The sequence below is a fragment of the Macaca mulatta genome, chromosome 10 (assembly GCF_049350105.2).
Source record: "Macaca mulatta isolate MMU2019108-1 chromosome 10, T2T-MMU8v2.0, whole genome shotgun sequence".
NCBI classification, from domain to species: Eukaryota; Metazoa; Chordata; class Mammalia; order Primates; family Cercopithecidae; genus Macaca; species Macaca mulatta.
Window position 1 is genome coordinate 11,517,315 of NC_133415.1, and position 26,410 is coordinate 11,543,724.

The window sequence follows — 26,410 nt, forward strand, 5'->3', positions numbered from 1 at the left end:
AGGCTAGTATCCCCATGCCACGGCCTGCCCAAGCTTCTTTGGCCGCAAAATAGAGCTAACAACTGCACCTAGATCTCAAAGGATTGTCCCAGGACTAAGTGAGATGCACCACGAAAGTGCTGAGTGCAGGGCCGGTGGCTCACGCCTGTAATCCCAGCACTTTGGGAGGCCAAGGTGGGGGGGTCACTTGAGGTCAGGGTTTTGAGACTAGTCTGGCCAATGTGGTGAAACCCCATCTCTACTAAAAATACAAAAATTAGCCAGGCATGGTGGCGGATGCCTGTAATCCCAGCTCCTGGGGAGGAAGCTAAGGCAGGAGAATCGCTCATTGCAACCCAGGAGGCGGAGGTTGCAGTGAGCTGAGATTGCACTATTGCGCTCCAGCCTGGGGGACAAGAGCGAGGCTCCATCTCAAAAAAAAAAAAAAAAAAAAAGAAAGTGCTGAGTGCCCACCTGGCACCAGGTGCACTCAATCACACGTGTGCTCTGCCATCACCCTGACTCTAAAGACTCCAGTGCCCTGCCCTACACAATACCATTTAAAGTTCTTCACAGCTCTTACATTTTGAGAAAGACAAAACAAACAAACAACAACAACAACAACAAAAACTGTTTTATCTGAAGAATGAGAGACCCTTTAAATTACCAGGCCCAGAGAGGCATTTAAAATGTGATAGCGCCGGGCACGGTGGCTCAAGCCTGTAATCCCAGCACTTTGGGAGGCCGAGACGGGCGGATCACGAGGTCAGGAGATCGAGACCATCCTGGCTAACACGGTGAAACCCCATCTCTACTAAAAATACAAAAAACTAGCCGGGCGAGGTGGCAGGCGCCTGTAGTCCCAGCTACTCGGGAGACTGAGGCAGGAGAATGGCATAAACCTGGGAGGCGGAGCTTGCAGTGAGCTGAGATCTGGCCACTGTACTCCAACCTGGGCGGCAGAGCGAGACTCCGTCTCAAAAAAAAAAAAAAAAAAAAAAAAATGTGATAGCAGCCAGATACAGTGGCTCACGCCTGTAATCCCAACACTTTGGGAGGCTGAGGTGGATGGATCCCCTGAGGCCAGGAGTTTGAGACCAGTCTGGCCAACATGGTGAAACCCTGTCTCTACTAAAAATACAAAAATTAGCCGGGCATGGTGGCAGGCGCCTGTAATCCCAGCTACTCAGGAGGCTGAAGCAGGAGAAATGATTGAGCCAGGAAGGCGGAGGTTGCAGTGAGCCAAGATTGCGCCACTGCACTCCAGCCTGGGGGACAATGCGAGACTCCATCTTAAAATAAAATAAAACAAAACAAAATAAAATAGCTGTCATGTCTCACTCCCCTTCAAGCTAAATAATTACTATTAGTAAGTGGCTTGAAGCCACTTGCTGTATGAGGCCTCTAGACTCACTCTAAGTAGCCATAAAATGCTACACACTCTATACAGTTAACAAGGTAGGCTGGGCACAGTGGCTTACACCTATAATCCCAGCACTTTGGAAGGCTGAGGCAGGAGGACTGCTTGAGCTCAGGAGTTTCAGATCCGCCTCAGCAACATAGCAAAACCCTGACTCTACAATACAAAAATTAGCTAGGCATGGTGGCGCATGCCTGTAGTTCCAGCTACTTGGGAGGCTGAGGCAGGAGGATTGCTTGAGCCCATAAGATTGAGACTGCAGCGAGCCATGATGGCACCACTGCATTCCAGTCCAGCCTAGGCAACAGAGTAAGACTCTATCTCAAAAAGAAAAAGAAAGAAACAATGTATAGCCAATCACTGACAACGCTGTTTCTGTAAACCAATGAGACTTCCTGACCAATGACTTTGGTTGTCCCCCCCCAACCACCCCTTACCCCTGCCAAATCCTGATTTCATCCTTTTTTCTTTAAAATCTTGAGCCTCCCCAAGGAAACCTGGAAGTGTGTCCCGGGATGCCATCCTAAATCTTGGCCCAAATAAACTCTCTATGCTAATTTTGCCTCAGTGTCTTCCTTTGAGGTTGATACTGTGATAATCACTCATGAAGGGAGAATGAATTCTTTCTGAGCCCCATAGGCAGAGAGAGGACCTAAAGACTAATAAGCTACAGCGCTGTTTCAAGGGGTTAATCCAAGTGGAATGACAAGACCTGTGCACAAAATAACTAAGACATGAGATAAATGAGATAAATGCCTTTAAGAGCGTGACATGTGATGTGGGGTTGGGGTGGGTGGGTGAGTGGAGAGATTACTTCTAGCCGGGGAGAATAAGAAACACTTTACCAAGGAAGCTGAACTGTGAAGGATGGGAAGCCTTTGGCACCCAGAGAAAGGAGCAGGAGGAAGATCGAGCAGGGAGGTTGTCTGGGCTGCCTTGCACGAGTGTGTCCTGCACACAGGCACTGGCTGAGGAGGGGAGTGGGAGCTGCCTCTGCCCTGGGAAGAGTCGCCTTTTTCTAATCTACGTACCGGTGTCACATGGCCTAGCAGGGGCTTGCAAGGGGAGCATTTCAGGGAAAGGGCACAGCACAAACAAAGGTACCGTGCTGGTTAATTGTATATGTTCGCTTGGCTGGGCAAACATTATTCTGGATGTTTCTATGAGGGTGTTTTTTTTGGATGAGATTAACATTTAAATCACTGGACTTCGAGTAAAGCAGATTACCCTCCGTAATGTGGGTACGTCTCGTCTAACCCACTGAAGGCCTTAGAAGAAAGACTGACCCGCCCTGGGCAGGAAGGAATTCCACCAGCACACCGCCTCAGGACTCGAACTGCAGCTCTTCCCAGCGTCTCCAGCCTGACAGCCCATCCTGCAGGCTTTGGCCTCGCATCTCCATTATCCCATGGGCCAATTCCTTAAAATCAATCAATCTCTGTCTCTCGGTGGATCTCTTACACACACACAAACATGCCCATCCAGTTGGTTCTGTTTCTCTGGAGAACCCTGACTAATACAGTCACTGAGGATGGGAATTAACATGTACTAAATACTTTCAGTGCACCCTAGGCTGTTTCCTGCGCTTTAGGTAAATTTTCTAATCTGATCCTCACAACTATTTTGCGAAAGGGTTATTCCCGCTTTACAAAGGAGGAAGTAAACACATAGGGGCCATAGTCCTATGTCCAAGGTTACAAAGCTGCCATGTGGCAGAGCAAGGAACTCAGTCCTAGGTGGCTCCAGGGTCTTCATTTCACTGCTTCCTAGAGATGGGATTGCTAGGAGATACTTCAGACACATTGAATCAAAAACTGGCTGTTTAAAAAGACTAAACAAGATAGACAAACTTCTGGCAAACCGACAAAAAAGGAGGAGATGTAAATAAAATACTGAATGAAAAAGAAGAAATTACTGCAGACATAATAGAACTTTAAGGAATTGTAAACATGGTAAAAAAGAATATTAAGGCCAATTACATGCTAATGCATATGAAAATGCACATGACATAAGAGTTCACTTTAAAAAATGAACTAAACAAAATATACCATAACCAAGTAAAGTTTATCCTAAGAATGTTAAGGGTGACTCAACATCAGAAACAGTATCATTTGAATTTAAAACATTTATGGGGTCGAGAGGAGGAAATCATATTTATCTTAATAATTTTACAAAGTATTCTATAAAGCTAGATCCCTACTTGTGATTATAATTCTCAGAAAACAAGGAATAGGAAGGATCTTCCTTAACTTGATAAGCTCTATCTACCAATAAACCCACATGAAACATTTTACTTAACAGAGAAACTTATGATGTACTCCCTTCAAGTCTCAGAGGATACTCACTATCACCACTACAGTTCAACATAGTATTGGAGGTCCTCACCAAGGCAATAAGACAAAAAAAAAAAAAAAAAAAGAAAATGAAAAGAAAAAAAAGAAAAGAAATACGAGACGTAAGGATTAGGGGAGACAAAACTACCAGTATTTAAGAATAATACAATTTTCACAGAAAATCCAGTAGAACAAAGAGAAAAGCAATTAGAATTAATAAGAGAATTCAGCAAAATTGCCAGATCCAAGAAAAACTTATGAAAACCAATAGCCTTCTTCTATTCCAGCAATAATCAACCAAAAGAAAGAAAAAAAAAAACAAAAGAAGGAAAGAAAGAAAGAAAGAAAGAAAATAAGATTCATTCCCAGTTAAAACCTAACCACATGGCATTTGGAAATAAATACCTTCAGGAAGAAATACTGGAAAGTCTACGAAAGGACATTTTAAAATATGTGAATAAATGAAGCAATAAATCATGAAAAGATAATATGATTTAATATTTTAAAAATCTAATACTCTCCATATTAATAAAATTCAATGCAATTCCATAAAAAGCTCAGTAAATGCTTTTGAGAAACTCAAATACTTGGAAGATATAAAGAAGAATAAAGATCCGCAAATAGCCACATCGATTTTGAAGAGGAAAAGCTAAAAGGGAACACTTGTCCTATAGAGAGTAAGGCATACTACAGAACCATAGCAATAAGAATTGTACTACTTGTACTACTTAAGTAGGAAGGAACTGACCAATAGACCAATGGAACAGAATGGTGAGACCAGAAGTATACACACAAACACATATATACATGTACACATACACAAAACTTTATGTATGATAGGGGTAGAATCACAAGTCAGTGGAGGAAAAAAATGCCCTTTAGCAGATGCCACTGGGAAAACTGGCTTACTGCATAGAGAAAAACAGAGGTGGATCCATCCCTACTTCACACCACATGTAAAGGAAAATTTCAGGTAGGCTAAGTACTTAAATGTGAAAGATATAACTAATAAGGGAGTTGATGAAATGCAAGAAAATATCTTCATGACATGGGGTAAGAAAGACTCTCTTAAGTTCCCAAATGCACAAACTATGAAGGAAAATGAAATTATGCTAATAAGTATGTAAAAAGGAGCTGTCTTTTTTTTTTTTTTTTTTTTTTTTGAGATGGAGTCTCGCTCTGTCACCCAGGCTGGAGTACAGTGGCGCGATCTTGGCTCACTGCAAGCTCCACCTCCCGGGTACACGCCATTCTCCTGCCTCAGCCTCCCGAGTAGCTGGGAATACAGATGCCCGCCACCACGCCTGGCTAATATTTTTTTTTTGTATTTTTAGTAGAGATGGGGTTTCACCATGTTGGCCAGGATGGTCTCGATCTCCTGACCTCGTGATCTGCTCACCTTGGCCTCCCAAAGTGCTGGGATTACAGGTGTGAGCTACCACGCCTGGACTTTTTTTTTTTTTTTTTTTTTTTTTGAGATGGAGTCTCCTTTGTCACCCAGGCTGGAGTGCAGTGGCACGATCTCAGCTCACTGCAACCACTGCCTTCCAGGTTCAACTGATTTCATGCCTCAGCCTCCCAAGTAGCTGGGATTACAGGTGCACACCATCACGCCCAGCTAATTTCTGTATTTTTGGTAGAGACAGGGTTTCACCATGTTGGCCAGGCTGGTCTCAAACTCCTGACCTCAAGTGATCCGCCTGCCTCGGCCTCCCAAAGTGCTAGGATTTCAGGCATGAGCCACTGCACTAGGCAAAAGAAGTAGTAATCAGAAAAATTCAAATTAAAACAAAGAGATGGCCGGGTGCAGTGGCTCACGCCTATAATCCCAACATTTTGGGAGGCCAAGGCGGATTGATCACCTGAGGTCAGGAGTTCGAGACCAGCCTGGCCAACATGGTAAAACCCCGTCTCTACTAAAAATACAAAAATTGGCTGGGCATGGTGGCACATGCCTGTAATCCCAGCTACTCGGGAGGCTGAGGCAAGAGAATTGCTTGAATCCAGGAGGTGGAGGTTGCAGTGAGCTGAGATCGCACAATTGCACTCCAGCCTGGGCGACAAGAGCAAAACTCCATTCCAAAAAAAAAAAAAAAAAAAGAGAGAAAGGAAGAGACCACTTTACAACTACGAGATTAATGAAAAATCAGAAAATTGGATAATCCAAAATATTGGTAGGTGGAGGAAGGGGGACCTTTGTCACTGCTGGTGGGTGGGAACACTGGTGCAGCTATTCTGTAGAGCAACAGGCAAAAGTTAGTGGATTTGAGCATGTGCATAGCTACAAGCCAGAAAAGCCACTCTTGGCCATGCACCCCTGGGAATCTCTTGGATCTTTGCACAGGTCTATATGGGGCCAGAACAAATATGTTCCCTGCATCTTTCTTTGGGATAGCAAGGAGCTGGCAACAACTTAGATGTCTATTTCTAGAAGACTGGGTAAGGAAAATGTGAGGAATGTGATAGAATGTTTTACAGCAGACAGAAGCGACGAACTAGTTCCATGTGTCGTAACTTGGATAATTCCTTTTAAAATGGATAGTTCAAATGAAAATGTTAAAGAGTGAGATCTATAGCCTAATACCATTCATATAAATAAAAATATACTACAGGCCGGGCGCGGTGGCTCACACCTGTAATACCAGCACTTTGGAAGGCTGAGGTGAGCAGATCACCGGAGGTCAGGGTTTGAGACCAGACTGGCCAACATGGTGAAACCCGTCTCTACTAAAAACACAAAAATTAGCCGGGCATGGTGGCGCACACCTTTAATCCCAGGGAGGCTGAGGAAGGAGAATGGCTTGAATCCGGGAGGTGGAGGTTGCAGTGAGCTGAGAAAGTGCCACTGCGCTCCAGCCTGGGCAACAGAGCAAGACTCCATCTCAAAAAACAAAACAAAACAGCACAGCACACTACATAAAATAATACTGCACACTTTTCAAGGATACAAAGATGTCTGAGGACATAGGCTGAACACATGAGGGTGGCTGCCTGTGGAAGGAGAAAGGAGTGGGAGGGAAGGAGCAAGGTAAAGTAGGAGGCCTTCCAAGGCTCGCCGGTGGCAATGTGCCGTGAACTAAGGTGCACAATCAGCATTTTGCACCTGGGGTCCAATATAGCCAACCAACCAACCAAAAATCACATTCAAGTCCTCCAGCTGGGCTGGCACAGTTCAGGGCAGGTTTGGGTAGGAATAAGGGTGAAGGTACATGGGCTGGATACGAAGGGTTTGAACACAACGTGCAGAGTTCTGGCTTCATTCCACCAGCAATGCAGTTTCCAGGGCTCTGATACTTGATCGCCACCTCCGAGTGCTCCTGATAGTTTATCTCCCACGTGCTGTCGAGGCCAGAGTTCCCTGTCCTCCTCTCATTTCTGAACACTCCAAGGTGTCCAGCTTAGAGTGGACCCATGTTGCTGAGGACAGCTTGACCGGTTCACAGAAGCATGTCTCAGGTTCACTTTTGGTTTGTGGTTGAAAAATTAAGCAGGGAAGCTGGCCTGTCCTAGCCCCACCTGCCCAAGGATGTCGGGAGAGGCAGCAGTCCCCACAGCCTGGCTTTCACGAGTCGGACTGTGACGCCCTGGTGCGAGCCAGCCATCTGTGTCACTACCAATTAAACAATGAAATATCTGTAGTAGAAAAAAAAAATCAATTGCTGGCTGACTCCTGCAATCTAGTTGTGGAGAAGTGATAATTACCCTCCGCTTAGGTCTCTGAGGGCCCCGCTTTGACATTCAGCTCTGCAGCGTCAGGCCCAGGGGAACCAGCTCCCCACTCTCTCTGCTTGGGTCTTTCACTGAGCACGTGTTTCTCCACACCGAGCGAACTTCAAAGCTCCCAGTGTAGATGGAAAATCGGGTTTAAAAACAGGACATCATGGGCTCAGAACACAGGGAAGCAGATTTTGTTGGGGGAGGAAATCACGCCCCCTCCAGCTGGCTACCCACCCCCGGTGTCCTTTACCTGGTTACCTACTGATGCACAATGCCTGGGGAGAGAGGTTAATTCGAGGTGGCAGCAGTTTCTATAAGCCATCGCAGGCACATTGGCAGACAGCCTCTGATGTTGTAAGACTTCTCATGGGGTGTTTTGTGAGCTCAACGTCTCCTCATCTGATATCCTGCCTGGGCGGCAGGACGGGGAGTGAAGGCAGGTAGGGAGCCTCCAAATGTCCCTCTCCTGCCATCCAGCTTTAGTTAAACTGCCAGCGTTTCCAATTCTCTTTCTGGACTTCGTAATTACCGTCAGATAACAAAAATGACAAGAGGGCTCCATCTGGCCCCTGTACCCCACATATGTTTGGATGACCCAGACTAGAGGAGGCATGGCTCTGCCAGGTGTCCATATCCACAGAGCTGACTACGGCTTGGACGTGTCCCTCAGTCACACAGGCACTCCCCAGATCAACAACCTCCCAGTTACTCTGGCAGAAGCCCAGGCCTACCAGCCTCCTCCTCCTCCCCACCTACCAAATCCCATCGGTCACTGAATCCAGCAGGCTCCACTGCGGGCACCTTCTCAGGGTCAGTCCTTTCTGTCCCCACTGGTACCGCCCCAGCTCGGACCCTCCTCCTTTCCTACCATGCTTCTAGGAGCTTCGTAACTGCTCTCTCCTGCTTACATCTACCCTCCAATTCATCCTCCACAGCAGGACGCAAAACGAGATGCATGGGTAGAGAGAGACAACACCATCCGTCCCCTTGCCCTGCTGACTTGGAGCTCAGGACTCTGGGGTGGGATAGGCTGCTGTTGCCTGCAAAGAGCCCCAGCTTCACCCCTTCTGTGGGTATGAAAAAGCAAAAGGCCACAGGCCAAGCTTGCTGACCTTGGGGGGCCTGCTGGTGACAATCACTTCTCCTGGGGAAGGAAGGGAAGCAGCTAGGGACACTTTCCCACTGATTACCTACCCATGTGTGCCTGGGGCCGAGTTGCCTCCCGTGCCTGCCATGCCTACCTCCCAGGGCTGTTGGAAGGCTCAGATGAGATCATGTCCACGAAATCCCACGAAAACGCTGTGCAGTTATGAGGGATCGTTTTACAACAACCGTTTTATAACTATAAGGCAAATGGGAGGAACTCCCCACATCTGAAGCCCTAAGGTCCCTCAGGGTGGAGAGGACAGCGGCTGAGCAAACAGGTCAAACTGCTGTCTCCCAGAATGGCCATCTGTCTGGCAGTCCAGGGGAGTTAGTCTATCTGGGACTAGAGGGCAGTCCTTCCCTTTCCCACGGAGGGTAGAGCTGGGTCTGCCTGCAGCCTCTGACTCACACATCTCCAGCTGTGGAATTTCCTTTTCTGATCTCCCTAAAGAGAGGATCAAGGGCAGGTTGTCAAACTCCAGTGTATAAAGAATCACCTGGGAGCAGGGATGGGGGTATGCCTATTGAAGATGCAGATTCCAGGGCCCTATCCTCAAAAACTCGAATTCAGCAAAGGCCCAAGAAAATGCATTTTGCCGGGTGCGGTGGCTCAAGCCTGTAATCCCAGCACTTTGGGAGGCCGAGACGGGCAGATCACAAGGTCAGGAGATCGAGACCATCCTGGTTAACACGGTGAAACCCCGTCTCTACTAAAAAAAAATACAAAAAACTAGCCGGGCGAGGTGGCAGGCGCCTGTAGTCCCAGCTACTCGGGAGGCTGAGCCAGGCGAATGGCGTAAACCCGGGAGGCGGAGCTTGCAGTGAGCTGAGATCTGGCCACTGCACTCCAGCCTGGGCGACAGAGCTACACTCCGTCTCAAAAAAAAAAAAAAAAAAAAAAGAAAATGCATTTTAACAGCAGCCTCCGTCCTCCACCCCCACTCAGGTCACTTGAATGCACGGCGGGGATGTGTCACACTTTGAGTGAAGGCTGCTGTGTGCAGGATAATATACGGTCAGGAAGCAGAACGTCTTACTGGTTGTTTGGCTCTGAGTGAGTCATTTACTGGGCCTCAGTTTCCTCATTTTAGAGCAGGGAGGTGATGCCTTTACAGGCCTGTTCTGAGCTTTAAATGAGATTCTGCAACAGCGTGGTACTTGTCCTGCTGTGAGCGATGGGTAAACGCAGGTGCCCTCTTCTCTCCTCAGTGATGGAGCCCAGAACAAAGGGGCCACCACTTCAGGGGAGGGGGCGAGAAAGGAGAGAGCCAGTGGGGGGCCCACTGAGCTCCCGGGGAGCCAGGCAGCCAGCGCCTCCCGCGGCACAGACATCAAGGTATGGATGTCGTTCCTCTGCTCAATGCCATGCCCAGCAGGCCCAGCCCACGGTGGTGATTAAAGCTCAGGGAACACGACACTTCCAGAAAGGTCAAAACTTGAACTAGTTGAGGGGAAGGGCAGCCCAATTAAAGAAGAACCCACATGATGAACTGTTCACCCAGCCATACCAGGTGTCTACACTCATATGCTGAATGTCGCAACGCACGGCTAAGAAAGCCGCTGCCAGAGTAAAGTATCTCAAGGCGGGCTGCGGGCAACCAGAGCAACTTCTAACTGGCACAGCCGTCACCGCAGCACAGAAGGGTGCTCTATGGAGACGATGCATCCAGGAGAGGGTGTCATAAGTACTCTGGGTACACTGCAAAGACTGTCACCAAGACTGCAACAGGCCCCTTCTGAATTATCACCAATTTTTACGCCAGTAGAGTGGGAACCACTAAACAACAAACTTTCTCTTAAGTTCCCCACGTACATACCCTGGGGAGAGAGCAGGAGAGGAGAGGAGAGAGGAGGAAGAGAGGAGAGGAGAAGGGGAGGAAGAGGAGAGGACGAGAAGAGGAGAGGAGGAGAAGAGGAGAGGAGGAGAGGAGGAGAAAAGGAGAGAAGGAGGAGAGGAGGAGGAGAGGAGGAGGAGAGGAGGAGGAGAGGAGGGGAGGAGGGGAGGAGGAGAGGAGGAGAGGAGGAGGGGAGGAGGGGAGGAGAGGAGAGGAGGAGGGGAGGAGGAGGAGAGGAGAGGAGGAGGGGAGGAGGAGGAGAGGAGAGGAGGAGGGGAGGAGAGGAGGAGGAGAGGAGGGGAGGAGGGGAGGAGGAGGAGAGGAGAGGAGGAGGGGAGGAGGAGGAGAGGAGAGGAGGAGGGGAGGAGAGGAGGAGGGGAGGAGAGGAGAGGAGGAGAGGAGAGGAGAGGAGGGGAGGAGGAGAGGAGGAGGAGAGGAGGAGAGGAGGAGGGGAGGAGGAGGAGAGGAGGAGGGGAGGAGGAGGGGAGGAGGAGGAGAGGAGGAGGAGAGGAGGAGGAGGAGGGGAGGAGGAGGAGAGGAGAGGAGGAGGGGAGGAGAGGAGGAGGGGAGGAGAGGAGAGGAGGAGAGGAGAGGAGAGGAGGGGAGGAGGAGAGGAGGAGGAGAGGAGGAGAGGAGGAGAGGAGGAGGAGAGGAGGAGAGGAGGAGGGGAGGAGGGGAGGAGAGGAGGAGGAGAGGAGGAGAGGAGGAGGGGAGGAGGGGAGGAGAGGAGGAGGAGAGGAGGAGGAGAGGAGGAGGGGAGGAGGAGGAGAGGAGGAAAGGAGGAGGGGAGGAGAGGAGGAGGAGAGGAGGAGGAGAGGAGGAGAGGAGGAGAGGAGAGGAGAGGAGGGGAGGAGGAGAGGAGGAGGAGAGGAGGAGAGGAGGAGGAGAGGAGGAGAGGAGGAGGGGAGGAGGGGAGGAGGGGAGGAGAGGAGGAGGAGAGGAGGAGGAGAGGAGGAGGAGAGGAGGAGAGGAGGAGGGGAGGAGGAGAGGAGGAGAGGAGGAGGGGAGGAGGGGAGGAGGAGGAGAGGAGGAGAGGAGGAGGAGAGGAGGAGAGGAGGAGGAGAGGAGGAGGAGAGGAGGAGAGGAGGAGGGGAGGAGGGGAGGAGGGGAGGAGGAGGAGAGGAGGAGGAGAGGAGGAGAGGAGGAGGGGAGGAGGGGAGGAGAGGAGGAGGGGAGGAGGGGAGGAGGAGGGGAGGAGGGAGGAGGAGGAGAGGAGGAGGAGAGGAGGAGAGGAGGAGGAGAGGAGGAGGAGGAGGAGAGGAGGAGGAGAGGAGGAGAGGAGGAGGAGAGGAGGAGAGGAGGAGGAGAGGAGGAGAGGAGGAGAGGAGGAGGGGAGGAGGGGAGGAGGAGGAGAGGAGGAGGGGAGGAGGGGAGGAGGGGAGGAGGAGGAGAGGAGGAGGGGAGGAGGGGAGGAGGGGAGGAGGAGGAGGGGAGGAGGGGAGGAGGAGGAGAGGAGGAGGGGAGGAGGGGAGGAGGGGAGGAGGGGAGGAGGGGAGGAGGAGGAGAGGAGGAGAGGAGGAGGGGAGGAGGGGAGGAGGAGGAGAGGAGGAGAGGAGGAGGAGAGGAGAGGAGGAGGGGAGGAGGGGAGGAGGAGAGGAGGAGGGGAGGAGGGGAGGAAGGGAGGAGGGGAGGAGGGGAGGAGGGGAGGAGGAGAGGAGGAGAGGAGGAGAGGAGGAGGGGAGGAGGGGAGGAGAGGAGAGGAGGAGGGGAGGAGGGGAGGAGGGGAGGAGGAGGAGAGGAGGAGAGGAGGAGGAGAGGAGAGGAGGAGGGGAGGAGGGGAGGAGGAGGAGGAGGAGGAGAGGAGGAGGAGAGGAGAGGAGGAGGGGAGGAGGGGAGGAGGGGAGGAGGAGGAGAGGAGGAGAGGAGGAGGAGAGGAGAGGAGGAGGGGAGGAGGGGAGGAGGGGAGGAGGAGGAGAGGAGGAGGAGAGGAGAGGAGGAGGGGAGGAGGGGAGGAGGGGAGGAGGAGGAGAGGAGGAGGGGAGGAGGGGAGGAGGGGAGGAGGAGGAGAGGAGGAGAGGAGGAGGGGAGGAGGGGAGGAGGAGGAGAGGAGGAGAGGAGGAGGAGAGGAGAGGAGGAGGAGAGGAGGAGAGGAGGAGGAGAAAAGGAGAGGAGGAGGGGAGGAAGGGAGGAGGAGGAGAGGAGGAGAGGAGGAGGAGAGGAGAGGAGGAGGGGAGGAGGAGAGGAGGAGAGGAGGAGAGGAGGAGGAGAGGAGAGGAGGAGGAGAGGAGAGGAGGAGAGGAGGAGAGGAGGAGGAGAGGAGGAGAGGAGGAGGGGAGGAGAGGAGGAGGAGAGGAGAGGAGGAGAGGAGGAGAGGAGGAGGGGAGGAGGAGGAGAGGAGGAGGAGGAGAGGAGGAGAGGAGGAGGAGAGGAGGGGAGGAGGGGAGGAGGAGAGGAGAGGAGGAGGAGGAGAGGAGGAGAGGAGGAGAGGAGGAGGAGAGGAGAGGAGGAGGAGAGGAGAGGAGGAGAGGAGGAGAGGAGGAGGAGAGGAGGAGAGGAGGAGGGGAGGAGAGGAGGAGGAGAGGAGAGGAGGAGAGGAGGAGAGGAGGAGGGGAGGAGGAGGAGAGGAGGAGGAGGAGAGGAGGAGAGGAGGAGGAGAGGAGGGGAGGAGGGGAGGAGGAGAGGAGAGGAGGAGGAGGAGAGGAGGAAAGGAGGAGGGGAGGAGAGGAGGAGGAGAGGAGAGGAGGAGAGGAGGAGGAGAAGAGGGGAGGAGGAGGAGAGGAGGAGAGGAGGAGGAGAAAAGGAGAGGAGGAGGAGAGGAGGAGAGGAGGAGGAGAAAAGGAGAGGAGGAGGAGAGGAGGAGGAGAGGAGGAGAGGAGGAGGGGAGGAGGAGGAGGAGAGGAGGAGGAGAAGAGGGGAGGAGGGGAGGAGGAGGAGAGGACAGGATAGGAAAGGACAGGAGAGGACAGGAGAGGGGAGGACAGGAGAGGACAGGACAGGAGAGGGCAGGAGAGGAGAGGAGGCTTCACAGCTGCCCACAGGAGGGGCTCCTGCTGCATGACCCCCACAGAACACCCCTTTAACTTCCTCCCATCCCTGGTCTCTAGATTCACATCACTAAATAAAACAGTACAGAAGTGTACTACAGTGGGAAAGTGCCAGAGATTCCACACTGACTGTGAGGCTTTGGGCAAGTTACTGAAGCCCTCTGAATTCCACCTGTAAAATGAGGCTACTTCATGGTTCTATGAAGATGAAAAGAAATGTGATCAAGCCTAGATAAAATCTTGCCTGGTGCCTGCCCCAGCTGGCTGAGCTCTGTCCTTCCTCTGCGACAGGGCCTGACACACAGTAGGTGCTCAGGGTCACCTTGCAGCAATGCTAGTTCATGCTGCCCTGACTGTTTCCTTCCTGGCAGATGGACCCCATAACACAACCCAAGCGCCCTGTTTCCCTGCCCACTCAGCGGCTCCTAACTGCCTAAGTCAAGTCGAAGGCCCTCAGCCTGGCTGAAGACCCTTCATGTGCTTCCAACCCAAAGAGGCATTTATCCACTTTCTCCCCAGATAATCAGCTCATACCCCACAAGATTATTCAATGTTCTCCAAACTCACCCAGCAGGCTCTGGCTCGTGCCTTAACTCACAGTGTCACCCCCTAAGCCTGTAGTGATGAGAATACTCTTTGTCGAGGTCCTTGTTTCACTCTTCCCAGGGCTGTCTCAGGATCATCTTCTGTCCCCCGTTCCCAGTGTAGTGTGTGCCTTCCCTAGGATGCATGTCTACCTAGGATCGTCCTCTGTCCCCAGTCCCCAGTGTAGTGTGTGCCTTCCCTAGGATGCATGTCTACCTAGGATCGTCCTCTGTCCCCAGTCCCCAGTGTAGCGTGTGCCTTCCCTAGGATGCATGTCTGCCCAGCGCTGTTTCTGTCTAGGCACATGGGGGTGTCTCCCCATCTGTCCACGAGGGGTGGGAGACAGAGCCCCGCCATCATTCTAAACAGAATGCCTTCACATAGGGGGCTTCCCTTGGGGAGCTGAGATGTGGGTTGGGCCTGAGTCCTGGTCTACCAAGAAGGCAGAGCCAAATCCAGAGCTGCAATAGCTTTTTTTTTTTTTTTTTTGAGATGGAGTCTCACTCTGTTGCCCAGGCTGGAGTGCAATGGTGCAATCTCTGCTTACTGCAACCTCTGCTCCCCAGGCTCAAGCAATTCTCCTGCCCCAGCCTCCTGAGTAGCTGGGATTACACCACACCTGAGTAATTTTTGTATGTTTAGTAGAGACAGGACTTCACCATGTTGGCCAGGCGGGTTTCAAACTCCTGACCTCAAATGATCTGCCCGCCTCAGCCTCCCAAAGTGCTGGGATTACAGGTGTGAGCCACCACGCCGGGCTGCAACAGGGTCTTGTTCCCCACTTGGAGGCGAGGCTGCCCCCACCCCAGCAGCAGGGCATCTGTGCTTCATCAGCTGGGGCTTCCCAGCTATCTGTGGCCACATTCCATCGTCTTGGGCTCACTAATTAGACATCATAAAACACCGGGCTCCCTCCCTATGCTGGCAGCAGCGGAGCCCAATTCCACCCAGCCCCGCCGCTTCCTCTCCTAGAGCCCTCCACCTCAGTGTGGGGCTCTGATCCTGACCCTGCAGGTCAGGTCTCCCTGCTGCGCCCCCTGGGGTTCACTCCCTCTCGGGCTGACCCCGTGAGGCCATCACTCTTGACAAGGTTGAATGAAGGAGGGTGTATGTACAAAGGAGACCCAGGCTGGCTCTCCAGAGGAGGAAGACAGATGGCACCCACGTGAGCAAGGCCAACTGATTCAGCCGTGAACAACCACGTGTCGTGACCTGCCAGGGAGTAAGCAGAGCAATTCTTTGTAAGATCCTAGGCCAGCTTTTCCCTGCCCCATGGCAAGCTTCTGGGATGACTTTCCCGGCACTAAGTTGGTGTTAATTAGTGAAAATTATCTAATGCAAGCTCATTTTAACATTAGCTTAAAGCCAAACATAATTAGAAAGATAAATCAGCTGCTAAAAAAAAAAAATCCAATGAAGATACACAAACGATTTTTAGGATCATCTGCTGGTTTGCGTTACTAGCCTTGAGCTCCCACATGGACAGAGCGAGGCAGGTAGTGAGGTAGCTCACGAAGTATCTGCCGAGGTATTTCTTGACTGATCTATCAGGGTAAGACAAATGGAGTTGGCAGTTTGCCTGGGAGGTGATGAGACGCAGCAAGGATAACTCTGTGGCTATTGCCAGACGATGTTACCTGGGAGGGCTTCCCTAGAGGGGCAAGTTGAGAGTGCAGGGAGGGATATGGTTGAAAGTGGTCAGGAGGGCATTCAAGTGATGGGAACATGGGAACAGTGTGAGTCCACGGGTCCTGGGCCTCCAGTTTTGTACACAGCCTGCCCTGCCCTTCCACAACTGGCTGATTCAGCCATCAATTCCCAGGAAGCCTCCGTTCACCTGGAGCTCAGTACAGGTGCACAAGCCTGAGAATCAGACATATTTCAGTTCCCATCTAGCGTCCTATTTACTGGTGGTGTCACCTTATCCTCTCTGAACCTCAGTTTCCTCATCTGTAAAATGAAAAGCTGCTGGATTGTTGTTAAAAAATTAAATGGAATAGGCTAGGCATGGTGGTTCATGCCTGTAATCCTAGCACTTTGGAAGGTCAAAGAGGGTGGATCACTTGAGGTCAAGAGTTTGAGACCAGCCTGGCCAATATGGTGAGACCCCATCTCTACTAAAAATACAAAAATGAGCTGAGTGTGGTGGCTTATACCTGTAATCCCAGCACTTTGGGAGGCCGAGACGGGTGGATCACCTGAAGTCAGGAGTTCGAGGCCAGCCTGGGCAACATGGTGAAACCATGTCTCTACTAAAAATACAAAAATTAGCCAGGTGTGGTAGCACACGCCTGTAGTTCCAGCTACTTGGGTGGGAGAATCGCTTGGGAGGTTCAAGGCAGAGGCAGAGGCTGCAGCGAGCCAAGACGGAGTCACTGCACTCCAGTCTGGGTGACAGAGCAAGATTCCCTCTCAAAAAATAAAATAATTCTAAAAGGGATGGCATTTGCCTAGCACTTACATACTCAATAAGTAATAGCTATCAATATCCTCACCCCCACCACTGTGTTGTATTTTCTTTTTTCACCCCCCCCCCGCCACCCCTACCGCCATTAGACTTAAGGCAGAGTTCTCATTGTAAATTTCTGGTTCCTGGCACATAGTTGGGTCTCAGTGAAACACGGTGAGTGAATGAGCAAATGCAGGGAATCTCCAGGCGGTCTGGGAGCCCTCCTGGGGGTGGAGGGTGAATTAAGGAAACTCACAGTCTGTCTTCAATGGCCCACCGAAAGGTAGAGAGTTCTGGGTCCCACCTCTGCACCCCCATCTCCTGACTCACTGCTGAAAAATAAATAAATAAAATAACACTTATCCGGAGCCTCCCACATGCCTTGCCAGGACTGCGAGGAGCCCAGCAGAATGATGACCGGCGTGCAAGCTGTGCTGGGGATGTGTTTGCAGATTATTGGAAACCTGGGCCAGAGAGACTAATAATTAGAAAAGCCATAGGCTCTCTTCCAGGGCTAAGATTATGGGATCATTAGCAAGTCCACAGACTCCACCGATTTCAGAGAATGAAAAAGGAAACTGGGAAGGGCAGCAGCCCCAGCTGAGGCCGGCTGGTCATGGCACCTGGCATGGTGTGTGGGGGTTGGGGCGGGCAGGGATGGCTAGAATGACTCAGCCTGGGGGGTGGCTCAGGACAGCCCCAGGAGCAGGGGCAGGTGGTCGGCCAGGACGCAGCCCTGGGCTCGTTTGTTCTCTGCCCTGCTCCCCACCTCCCCCAGCTTGGATTGGAAGCTTGTCCCCAAACAGGCTCTGCTTTGTACGCTCTAAGATCAGCCAAGGTGAGGCAGCGTCCCTGGGGTTGAGAAGATGGAAGGACTGACAGTTGCTGGGCTGGGACTCACTTCAAGGTCTCAGCCTGTCAGGGAGGGGCATAAGTCCCAGGGGGCCAGAAAGTGGCCATAAAGAGGACAATCTAGGTCTCTGGAGAAACTACCTGTACCCAGCTTCCCTATATTACCTGCCTCGATGTCACTGGGCAGGGGGAACCCTCTTCCCCAGCCTTGGCACAGAATGGAGCAGCTGGCAGTTGTGTACTTGTCTGTCTCTAGAACTGGTCCAAGAGCCTCCCAGGGCCTGGCTGGCGACATACAGACTTTGAATGTTTCTGGAAGTTTTAGAGGGAAGAGATGGTCCCAGAGGACAATTCCCAAGGACAACTGTCATGGATGGACACCACCTTGAGCTGAGACCTGGGTGGAATCTCCCCCAGCCTCTTCTGACTTCTGCCACCTCATGCTTTCCCAGAGCCTCAGGGAAAATATCCCTTCCTTGGCAAGGTGCTGAGGATTGGATTAACGAAAGGCAATGGCACGAGGGCACCAATCCCGTCACTCAGCGTTAGTCCTTTTTCAGAGAAATCCCTTTACTGCACGCATCACTCACCTTTCTCAAAGCGATTTCCCATAGCCTTACACTAGGTTCTCAGAACAATGTGTGGAAATAAGCAAGAAGGCAGGAATTATCCCCATGTTAGAGATGCAGAAACAGAGGCCAAGCAAAGCCAAACGATGTACCCCACATCACCCAGGGAGCTAGGAAAGAGATGGCCAGGGCAAAAACAATGATTCCCAGGTTCCTGGCTCCCAGCCGCGTGGGCTCCCTCCACCTGCCAGTGGCCTGGGCTTTCGGAGACCTCCACCCAACAGAACTGGCTTTGCTACCACGAACCTTCAAGAAGTCATGAGGTTTACTGAGGCCCCACCTTCTACTTTTGAACTTTCTGGGAAACACCCATCCTCAGAGGTTCAGGGACCCAAAGCATTCGATTTCAGAGGAGCCAACTCTCTCCTCCCTCTTCTCCAAAGAGGGAAACACGGCCCAAGGCCACGATTACATCACGGTTAACCATCAGCAGCCCCCGCCTCTTGTTCCAATGAAAGCTTTAGTTCTCCAGAACTAAAAGAGCTTGGGGAGTTTTTCCAGGCTGCCCTCGGGCTCTCTGGGCTGGGCCGGTGCAGTAGTCTGGCCCTTCAGGATGACCGTGTGTGGGGAACATCCTCGGGGGACCCCTGCTTTAGGAACAAGAGAGCCTCTGCACCTTCCTGCTTTATCCCTCTCTGCCCATGCCAGATCCCAGCATAGATCCTGGGCTGAGAATTCCAACGCCACAGCCTCCTGAAGGCAGCTCGGAGGCCGGCAGAAGACTGCCGTTACCAACTGTGGCCCACCACCACCATTACCAAGGCCAACAGATGAATGTAGTGAGCGAGTGGGAGGGCTGTGGGCAGCCACTCCTGTCTCGTTCAAAGGTGGAAGCAGGAAACACACCTGCACAGGGTCTTTGGCCCTCCCAATTCGCCTACCTCTAATCTCCTGGGTGGGGCACTCTAACTTCTTGGGAGAAAATTTGGCTACCCTTCCCTCCCTTGCTCTGCAAAAAAAGAAGACAGCAGTTACCCTCTAACATAATGAACATTTATATGATACTTTCCAGTATCCTCAGCTTTCACACATGGTTTCTCCCTTGTCTTTCTTTTTTTGTTTGTTTTGTTATTTATTTATTTATTTTGAGTTAGAGTTTCACTCTGGCACCCAGGCTGGAGTGCAGTGGTGCAATCTCTGCTCATTGCAACCTCCACCTCCTATGCTCAAGCGATCCTCCCACCTACCCACCTCAGCCTCCAGAGTAGTTGGGACTACAGGTACACACCACCACATCTGGCTAATTTTTGTACTTTTTGTAAAGACGGGGATTTGCCATGTTGCCCAGGCTGGTCTCAAATGTGTCAGCTCAAGCAATCCGCCCTCCTCTGCTTCCCAAAGTGCTGTGGACAAGAGCCACCATGCCCTACCCTCCTTTGTTTTTCAAAACCATCCAGGAAGCTCGGTATTATCTTCCCCATTTTATCAGCCAGGAGCCTTAGAGAGGGAGGTGATTTGCTCAAGGGAACACAGTGAGTAAGTGGTCAGATGCGGGCAGAAATCAAGACCTTTCAACTTCAGATCTTGTCTTCTGTTTTTGACATGAAGCTGGTCCACTGCTAATGCCAGCTCCTTCAATCATTGATCAAGCATAAGAGAGAGAGAGACTCAGAACCCAACAGCCAATTCGTCCAGGGCTTGTCAGGAATACCTGGACAGGCCGGGGCAAGATCCCAGAAGGGCTATGAAGTGCTTATTCTCTGGAGCTGCAGTTGTGCCATTATCCACCAGCCTTAATGTAGCAAGGACTCTGAAACAAAGCTCATGTGGCATGGCCACTTGCAGAAGGGTAGAACGGTTAGGAGTGTGTGGGGCCTGTGGGTCCCTGGGCTGCCTGAGAGGCCTCTTCTTGCTCTGTGAGTTTAAACCAGGCTTCTAAAAGGCAGCTCAGGAGCTTCTAGATAAAGTCAATTGTCCCCCTTAGATGGAAGGGGAGGACGATAATGGGGGAAAAGAGGGAGGTAGGAAGGTTATTAGGAGCAAGTTAAGAATTGGGACCAGCTCTCAAACAGGGTGGTAAGGTGACTAATGAATGTATTGCTTGACTCTCAGAATTCAAAAACAAGTAACATTTAAAAAAATTACATATTTTTGGCTGGGCGCGGTGGCTCAAGCCTGTAATCCCAGCACTTTGGGAGGCCGAGACGGGCGGATCACGAGGTCAGGAGATCAAGACCATCCTGGCTAACACGGTGAAACCCCGTCTCTACTAAAAAATACAAAAACCTAGCCGGGCGTGGTGGCAGGCGCCTGTAGTCCCAGCTACTCAGGAGGCTGAGGCAGGAGAAGGGCGTAAACTCGGGCGGCGGAGCTTGCAGTGAGCTGAGATCAGGCCACTGCTCTCCAGCTTGGCGACAGAGCGAGACTCCGTCTCAAAAAAAAAAAAAAAAAAAAAAAAAATTACATATTTTTTAAACTTGGGTTTTTGGGGGCATCTGCTTCATTGCAGTATCTCAATGTCCAGCAAAGTGCCTGGTATGGAGAAGGCACTTGGTACTGTTGGCCAGTGTAGCTGAACGAGGGAAATGTCATTTGAGGTTAATGGGGAAAGACGGTGGGCTCCACTCAGGGGCCAGGCCCACCATGTGCAAAGCTGAATCTTTTGGGGAGTTGCGCTGATGACTCCAAGACTTTGCCATGCCCAGGGGCATCTGTGTCCCAGGTGTTCACCATACCCTCCTCCCATAGCTGCCTAGACCTCAAACCAAGGCTGCTAACCTCAGCCAGCCATGCCTCCTGCTCTGGAGCCTTTCCCTAAATCCCCTGATGCACCTCCCTCCCTGTGCCCCATATCCCCAGTTGACAGCATTCTTCTCTCTGCTACCAGCCGGCTTGTTACGATGTAGATTAAAGGAGCTCCCCGGGGAATGTGCAATTCCACAGGGACATCTCCAGACACCTGCTTCCCCAGAGGGACTAGGAGACCAACAGAAGACAGTTTTCAATTCTATAAACAGATAATTGATCACCTGTGACAGCTGGGGCACTGCTGGGGTACCGGAAGGGAAACTGAGAGTAAGCCAGTCTCTCTCTTCCAAAGTTCCCAATCCAGGAGGGCAAAATGCTCTCTCCCAAAGCAAACCTTGTGGACCTTCTGGATTGAAAATTAAATTGACAAAATACCAAGGCAGAGGTGGCCTCTTAGCGAGGCCTTGAAGGAAAAGGGACAAACCCAATGACAGGCAGAGGTGGGTTAGGGACCAGCCTGGCTGGTTACCCTCTTTCCTCAACCATCCAGGCAGGCCTTTTCCACTAACTACAACAGGAATAAAAATAGAAGCAGCTCCTAGTTAGTCATGGTTACCTACTCCAGCAGCCTCCCTCTCCTAGGTTGTGTTTACAATCTGCATGGGGTCACTGGGGTCACTGATAATCCCAACCAAGGACCCGGGGATTCTGTGTAACCTCCTTGTCCTGGTCTGAAGATAAGTCATTTCACCCTTTCGGAGCTCAGAGGGAGCCTCTGTGTAATGAAGACAAGACCCCGCCTTACGCAGCTACTGAGGTGCCAAGGAGACTGGGCAGTTTGTGATGAACCAAGATGAGCTGGTTAGCTGGGTCAACGGTGCATTTGGGTGTGAGCCAGGAATGCAGGGGTCAAGGGTCAATCTTTGAGAAGTAGGTGTGGTAAACTTGTGTCTGTTCCCAAAGCACGAGGCAACGTTCTCTAAATCCGCTCAGCAGCCTCAAAATTGGATGCCACGGGTCACAAGGGAGCCTGGGCGCAAGATGGGCGGACAGCTTGGTGTATCTCAGCTTCTTGCTGCGTTCAGACATGCCTGTAGACAGGTCCTCAGCATCAAAGGGCCTTCCCTAACCCAGTTTAGGGGCTGGGCTAGTGCCCCTCCCGCCACGCCCTCTGTCCAGCACTCCTCAGACTGTATTAGATGATGGATCAGCAGAAGATTAGGCTATTTAAGAGCAGAGGTGTGTTTTAGGTATCTGCTTTCCACTCAAGTATGCTTAGCACATGCAGTAAACCTCTAAATATTTGTCCAGTGGCCAAACAGATGCACAATCCTTCCAAGTTGCCAGCCCATCCAGAGTGCAGTTGTTTGCTCCCCTTACTCTGGCTTTGCAAATAAGAACCAAGAGTTTCCCAGCCTACACATGGTCTTGCTGTAAGTCCACTGCCGGGCAGTTACAATGACCTGAGTGGCCCCAGCATCAGCAACTTCCCCTGGTCTTCTTTGCTAGCGTAGCATAGGCCAGGAGATCATTTTTGGGTCCCTAAAGGCGCCCTTTCTGCCTGTAATTTAAGTAGACAAAGTCCATCATTCAGAGGCACCCAGGTAAGCAGATCACTCAAAAGGAAAAAGAAAAAAAAAAAAAAAAAACAGCAGAAAAAATCTCCACCCCACAAGTAAACAGCCGAATGGCAGTTTGGGAAGGGCTTTCTGACACCTGCAGAGGCCCAGGATACAGGTTGCTCAGCCGGACCTCCTCAAAGGCCCTCCTACCAGTCCACAAGGCCTCTGCTGGGCTGTTTCCTCACTGGTCCCCATCCTCAGCCCCTCCCCCCTCACCCCCCATTCATGTTCCCCTAATTAGGCTCCTTTCTCCATATTCCTGAGTACCAGGTATAGAATCATCCGCTGGCCTGTGACTGTAGGCTGGCAGCCACGGGCAACTCCTGAACCTTAGTTTCCTGTCTGTGATTCAGAAACCAAAACACCTCACGGGGTTATTCTGAGGATTAAATGAAATAAAATACAAAACTCTGGCACAGCACACAGTTGGATGTGTGCGTGTCCTGCTGCCTCCCCTTGGCAGTTCCCCCGTGTCCCTGCACGTAAACCACCTCAGTCTGCCCCACCTGGCCTCACAGCAGCCAGACTCTCACTGGAAACAAAGGAAACTCCATCCCTCGGGGCGAAAGGGGAGGAGGAAGGATCTAAGTTAATGGCCAGGGAAGGCTGACTGCCAGCTGGACAAGCTGGCGTGGGGGTGGGGGACAGGCAGCGGTCAGAAGGTGCAGCCCCTAGAGCAGAAGCTGGGTTTTTCTAGAACCAGCCACGTGACCTCTGGGCAAGTCTCTTTCCTTCTCTGTGCCTTGGTTTCCTCACCTATGAAACAGGGTCAACCTCTCTGTCCCAACTTCTTCACAGGGTCTTTGGGAAGAAGGGGCTGTGCAGACAGGCGGGACAGTGATTAAGGGTGGGGGCCTGGAGGTCCTGATACTTGGGTAGGCACAGACAGTGTCCAACACTGTTGCTTCCTTAGGGGTGGTCGCCTGCCTTGGGCCCAGTTTTAGGGTCCCCACACCAGGCCCCACACAGTACTCACCTCCCTCCATGACAGCTCTTTTTCCCTGCCAATCAAACCTCCTTGCTTTTTCGAAGCAAAAGCTCTCTTACCGAGAGACTGCCCATTCCATTTCACCCTCTCCCTTTCCAATTCTGCAACTCCCCTCTCTCAGGAAGCCTTCCCAGATTAGGCACATCCAGCCTTAAAAACTCTTTCCTTTCCAGCAGAGCCCTAGCATTTGTTAAGCCCTTGGAGGGTAAAGCCACACCGTATATCTTCTTCACGGCGAGTTAGTGCCTGGCACACAGTCGGCCTTCAGGAAATTACTGGTTAAACCTGTACTTATTGGATGGGTTCACAATTGTTCAAAGTTTCTGTTGTTAAATATTGAAAGAGTTAAAAATACCTCACTATGCAGGAGAGAGTCCTGTCAGCCCACATGGGACTAGATGCCTCAGTGGCCAGGGGCCCTGTCTCCCCCTTCTTGTAACAGGGGTACAGCACCTGCACTCCAGGTTGTGACCAGGCTAGCTTCATTCAAACCCCTTGCTTAATCGGACTGCACCATTATTTCAGACACTGGGGCAGAGTAGCACAATCGTTAAGAGCAAAGGCTTTGGAGTTTGGGTCCTGGCTCAGTCACTTGCTAGCTATGGGACCTCCGGCGAGAAACTTCTGAATCCTGATGTCTTTTTCTCCAAAAATAAGTAAAACACCTATTCACCCGGTTGTTGTGAAAAGCTAATGAGAAAATGTAGGTGAGTCATTAGCACAGTGGATGGCACATATTAAATGCTAAATAAATAGAGGCTTTGTTAGCATGACATCATGAGACTTGACCCCTAACCCCAGCTGCAGCCTGTATTGCCGCCTACATCCTTTTTCCCTCTTCTGTGTCCAATCTTGCCTTTTCTTTTGCAGAACACAATGTACAAAGAAAACTCAGTCACACAGGGAGGAATTATAGAGAGGGAGGGTAGAAACGTGCACAGTGGAAAGTTAACCCTTCCTTCTGGTAGCCAATGTAGCCAACTACCTAGATCACCCCTTCCAGGAAGATGAGCCTGAACACTGGTCTTTCTAGCTCTATTTTCCCTCCTTAGGCCTCTTCAGCCTGGAGGGGAACCAGGACTCCAACCTCACTCATTGAGTGGAATTCGAGTGGTAAACCCAAGCCACTCCCGTTGTATATTCTGAACTGGGCACCAAAAGCTGCTGCTGTTTCTGAACAAATCTCAGTGTAGGGGAGCCAGAGTTAGCAAATAAAAGTACAAAACGTTCCCATTCTATTTGAATTTCAGATACACAACAAAGAACTTTTCAGTATCAGTATGTCTCACGTCATGTTTAGGATAAACTGATACTAAAAAGTTATGTGGTGTTTACTGAAAGTTCAGATGTAGTGGGGCATCCTATATTTGATCAGGAAGCTGCCCAGGACTCCTACCCAAAGGCATAAAGATGAAAGTCTTCAGCCTGCTCCACAGCGGACTGGCCTCACCAGCCACCCTGGAAACAGACCCTCCTTTCAACTCCCAATCAGGACAGATATGCTAAGTAGGAGTCCTTTCCTGAGCTGCGAGTCAGGTGACCTGCTGTGCCAAGGCGCCCAGCACAGGGCCAGGCACACAGTAGGTGCTCAATATTACCCCCGCCCCCCAAAGTCATTCATTCCAGGCAGCTGGGGCCTAGCACCCGGTCCAGGAGAGGCTGTGACTGTGAGGGCGCCAGGCCGGCTTTGACTACGGGAGGAGAGGGGTGGTCCAAAGAGCAGCATGGCAGAGGTGGGACCGGGAAGGTCACTGCCACCCACTCCCTGAAGTTGCTTTGACGATCACATGAGAAAGTGGCTCGGGATATGTTCTGTAAATCCCTGGGCAGCACCTAGGTTATTATCAAGACATTTGAGTGCTGCATTTTAACCACAGGGCCTCGGTCCCCAATCTTCCCTGGGGAGGAAGACTGGACAGGGAAGTTTCAGAAACACAGAGCAGAGCCAGCATCTCTGGACGCTGGAATACCGACGGTTGACATCTGTCCAGCGCCTTGTAATTTCCCAAACACGTTCCCAGCCATTCGCTCTAGAGGACTCACTGCAGCCCTATGAAGTAGGGGCGGGTTGGGGCCCAATTTCCAGAGGGTGTTCAGGGCAGCCTGCCCCGGGCGCTGTCTGGGAAGTGGGGCCTGGTCCAGGGGACTGGGGCCAAGGTCCCAGCGGTGAGAGGGCGAAGGCGGGGGCCTACCTTCTGGGCCTGTTGGATCATCTGCCTGACCACCTGCTTGAGGTGCGGCGCCTTCTCGTCCTTAGGGGGGTGGGTGAAGAGGGTGACCCGGCTCACGCCGCGATAGAAACCAGTATCCGTCCAGCCCAGGTCCAGCGGAGGCACCTCGGTGTCGGAACGGTCGGGCCAGTAGGCCAGGGACTCGCCGGACTCAGCAGGCGCCGGCGCGGGGGCCTTGGCCTTGGCCTTGCTCTTGCCCCGGGCGTTGGCGGCGGGGGCGGCGTCCTCATAGGGGCTCCAGGAGGCGCGCAGGGCCTGGCGCTCCGGGCTGGAGAGGAAGTCCCGCAGCTGCTGCTCCTTGAGCCGCTCGCGGTAGGCCTGCTCGCCGCCGCCCAGCAGCGCCTCCAGCGCGGCCCGCCGCCGCTCGCAGTAGTAGAAGGCGGCCTGCGCCTCGGTCACCTTCTCGTTCACGTGCGCCTCGTCCAGGCAGTTCAGCTGGGACTCGGCCATGGCGCCCCGGCCCCGGCTCTGGCCCTGGCCCCGCCGCGGTCCGAGGTCCCACAGCCGCACCTGGAGCCGCCGAGGGGCGGGGCGCCTCACCTGGCCGCGAGCTCTGCCCCGGCCCGTCCCGCCCCGCCCCGCCGTCGGGGAGCGGCCAATCCGCGCGGGCGTGGCCGTCGGGCGGGGAGGGGCCGCCGCCTCCGCCGGGCTCGCCGGGACCTCGGGGCGGCCTGGCGGACGCGGTCGGGCCCGGGCCTGCAGGGCCCACCAGCCGGGGCTGGAGTCCCTGAGGGGACGCCCCCTGGGGGCGGGGCCGTCGCAGACCCACGTGCGGGCTCCGGCCCCGACTCCTCTGCGGGGTAAAGGTTCGCTGTCTGGCCCTCGCTGCCATCCGCCCCCGCCGGCCGCGTCGCGGGTACGAGTTCATTTTCCGCGCACGTGGAGTGCACAGCACGTGTTCTGGCCCAGTCGCCCCTGGGGCGGGCGAGCTGACCCCTCCCCCGTCGAGGGT

At 52.4% G+C, this 26,410-nt stretch overlaps 1 protein-coding gene across 1 annotated transcript in view; it reads right to left on the reverse strand.

Moving 5' to 3' along the window:
* FAM83F (family with sequence similarity 83 member F) overlaps positions 1–26,023 on the reverse strand; it is a 41,104-nt gene extending 15,081 nt beyond the window's left edge. Inside the window, exon 1 of the mRNA XM_001100816.5 lies at positions 25,420–26,023. Within this exon, the coding sequence (XP_001100816.3) occupies positions 25,420–25,908 (489 nt within the window). The 5' untranslated portion in view covers positions 25,909–26,023. The remainder of the gene's footprint in view (positions 1–25,419) is intronic.
* Positions 26,024–26,410: the final 387 nt, after the last annotated feature.